At 51.8% G+C, this 1,514-nt stretch overlaps 2 protein-coding genes across 3 annotated transcripts in view; both read left to right on the top strand.

Moving 5' to 3' along the window:
- The window catches only part of LOC106108285 (GAS2-like protein 3), a 48,956-nt gene that overhangs the window by 13,659 nt on the left and 33,783 nt on the right, over positions 1-1,514 (top strand). The gene's annotated exons all lie outside the window — the stretch shown is intronic.
- LOC106108224 overlaps positions 1-1,514 on the top strand; it is a 3,790-nt gene that overhangs the window by 709 nt on the left and 1,567 nt on the right. Inside the window, exon 2 of the mRNA XM_013289324.1 lies at positions 6-1,508. Coding sequence (XP_013144778.1) covers positions 6-1,508 — 1,503 coding nt within the window. The remainder of the gene's footprint in view (positions 1-5; positions 1,509-1,514) is intronic.

Genomic DNA, 1,514 nt, shown 5'->3' with positions numbered 1-1,514 from the left:
GCCAGGGTAACGGCGGGGCAGGGGGTGCTAAGAATCCCCGGTTAGGATACGGCTACCACACACGACGACCTTTGGCCCTGGCAACACTGAACACGCGCACACTGCGGACGGACGAGAGGATCGCGGAGCTGGAAGAAGAATTGAGCAGGTTGCGTTGGGACATTATAGGGTTATCCGAAGTCCGAAGAGAGGGGGAGGAAACGATAATCCTCAAGTCCGGCAACTTGTTCTTCTTCCGGGAGGGCGACCAACAGTCGCAGGGTGGTGTCGGGTTTATCGTCCACAAGTCCCTCGTGAACAATGTGGTGAAGATCGAGAGTGTGTCGACGAGGGTTGCGTACCTGATACTCAGAATATCCAAACGGTATTCGCTGAAGGTTATACAGGTCTACGCACCGACCTCGACACACTCCGACGATGAGGTGGAAACTATGTATGAGGATATCTCACGAGCCATGCATAGTTCCAAAACCTTCTACACCATTGTCATGAGAGACTTCAACGCGAAAATAGGCAAACGGGACGGAGGCGAGCTGCGAGTGGGTAATTTTGGATATGGACAGCGCAACCACCGGGGCCACTTACTGGCCAGCTTCATGGAGAAGGAGGGGCTCTATATGATGAACTCCTTCTTCAGAAAGCAAGAGCAACGGAAGTGGACCTGGATAAGCCCAGACGGTGTCACCAAAAACGAGATAGACTTTATCATGTCGACGAGAAAGCAAATATTCAATGATGTCTCAGTGATCAATGCCGTGAAACCCGGGAGCGATCACCGAATTGTCCGAGGCACATTGAATATTGACGTAAAGCTTGAACGCAGTCGACTGATAAAGTCCACGCTCCGGCCAGCACCCGTCCATATTCAGGACACCGAAAATTTTCAGCTCAAACTCCAGAACCGGTTTGATTGCCTAGGAAGTAGCGTGGACGATATAAATGACGGGTTCGTGCAAGCCATTCGGACGGTGGGTGGTAAGTTCTTCAAGACCCCCCGTAGAAGCTCGTCCAGGAAACTCTCGGACCATACTCTTGAGCTCATGAAGGAAAGGCGTGACCTGACCCTGCACACTCCAGAAGATGTGAAGCAGTATCGGCTGCTAAATAGACGGATCTCGAAGAGCATTAAGCGCGATATACGCCAGTTTAACACAAACCGTGTTAAAATGGCTATTGAGCGGAACAAGGGCTCCAAAGTGTTTGCCCGAGATCTGTCTATTGGGCAAAGCCAACTGTCGAAACTGAAGACTGAAGAAGGCAGGGTTGTGTCCGCTAGACCTGAGATCTTGAGTGAGGTTGAGAGATTCTATGGGCAGCTCTACGCTACGCAGAAACCCGTCACAGATCTGGCGGAAGACCCTAGAGCCAGATTAATCCGACACTATACCGAAGACATCCCGGACGTCAGTCTAGACGAGATTAGTGTGGCCCTGAAACAACTTCAGAACAACAAGGCGCCGGGGGATGACGGAATCACAGCAGAGCTATTAAGGGCGGCCGGAGATCCGGCACTG

This window comes from Papilio polytes, unplaced genomic scaffold, assembly GCF_000836215.1.
Source record: "Papilio polytes unplaced genomic scaffold, Ppol_1.0 DF821733.1, whole genome shotgun sequence".
Taxonomy (NCBI): domain Eukaryota; kingdom Metazoa; phylum Arthropoda; class Insecta; order Lepidoptera; family Papilionidae; genus Papilio; species Papilio polytes.
The sequence above is the reverse complement of the archived record's forward strand: the minus strand, read 5'-3'. Positions and strand labels throughout refer to the sequence as shown.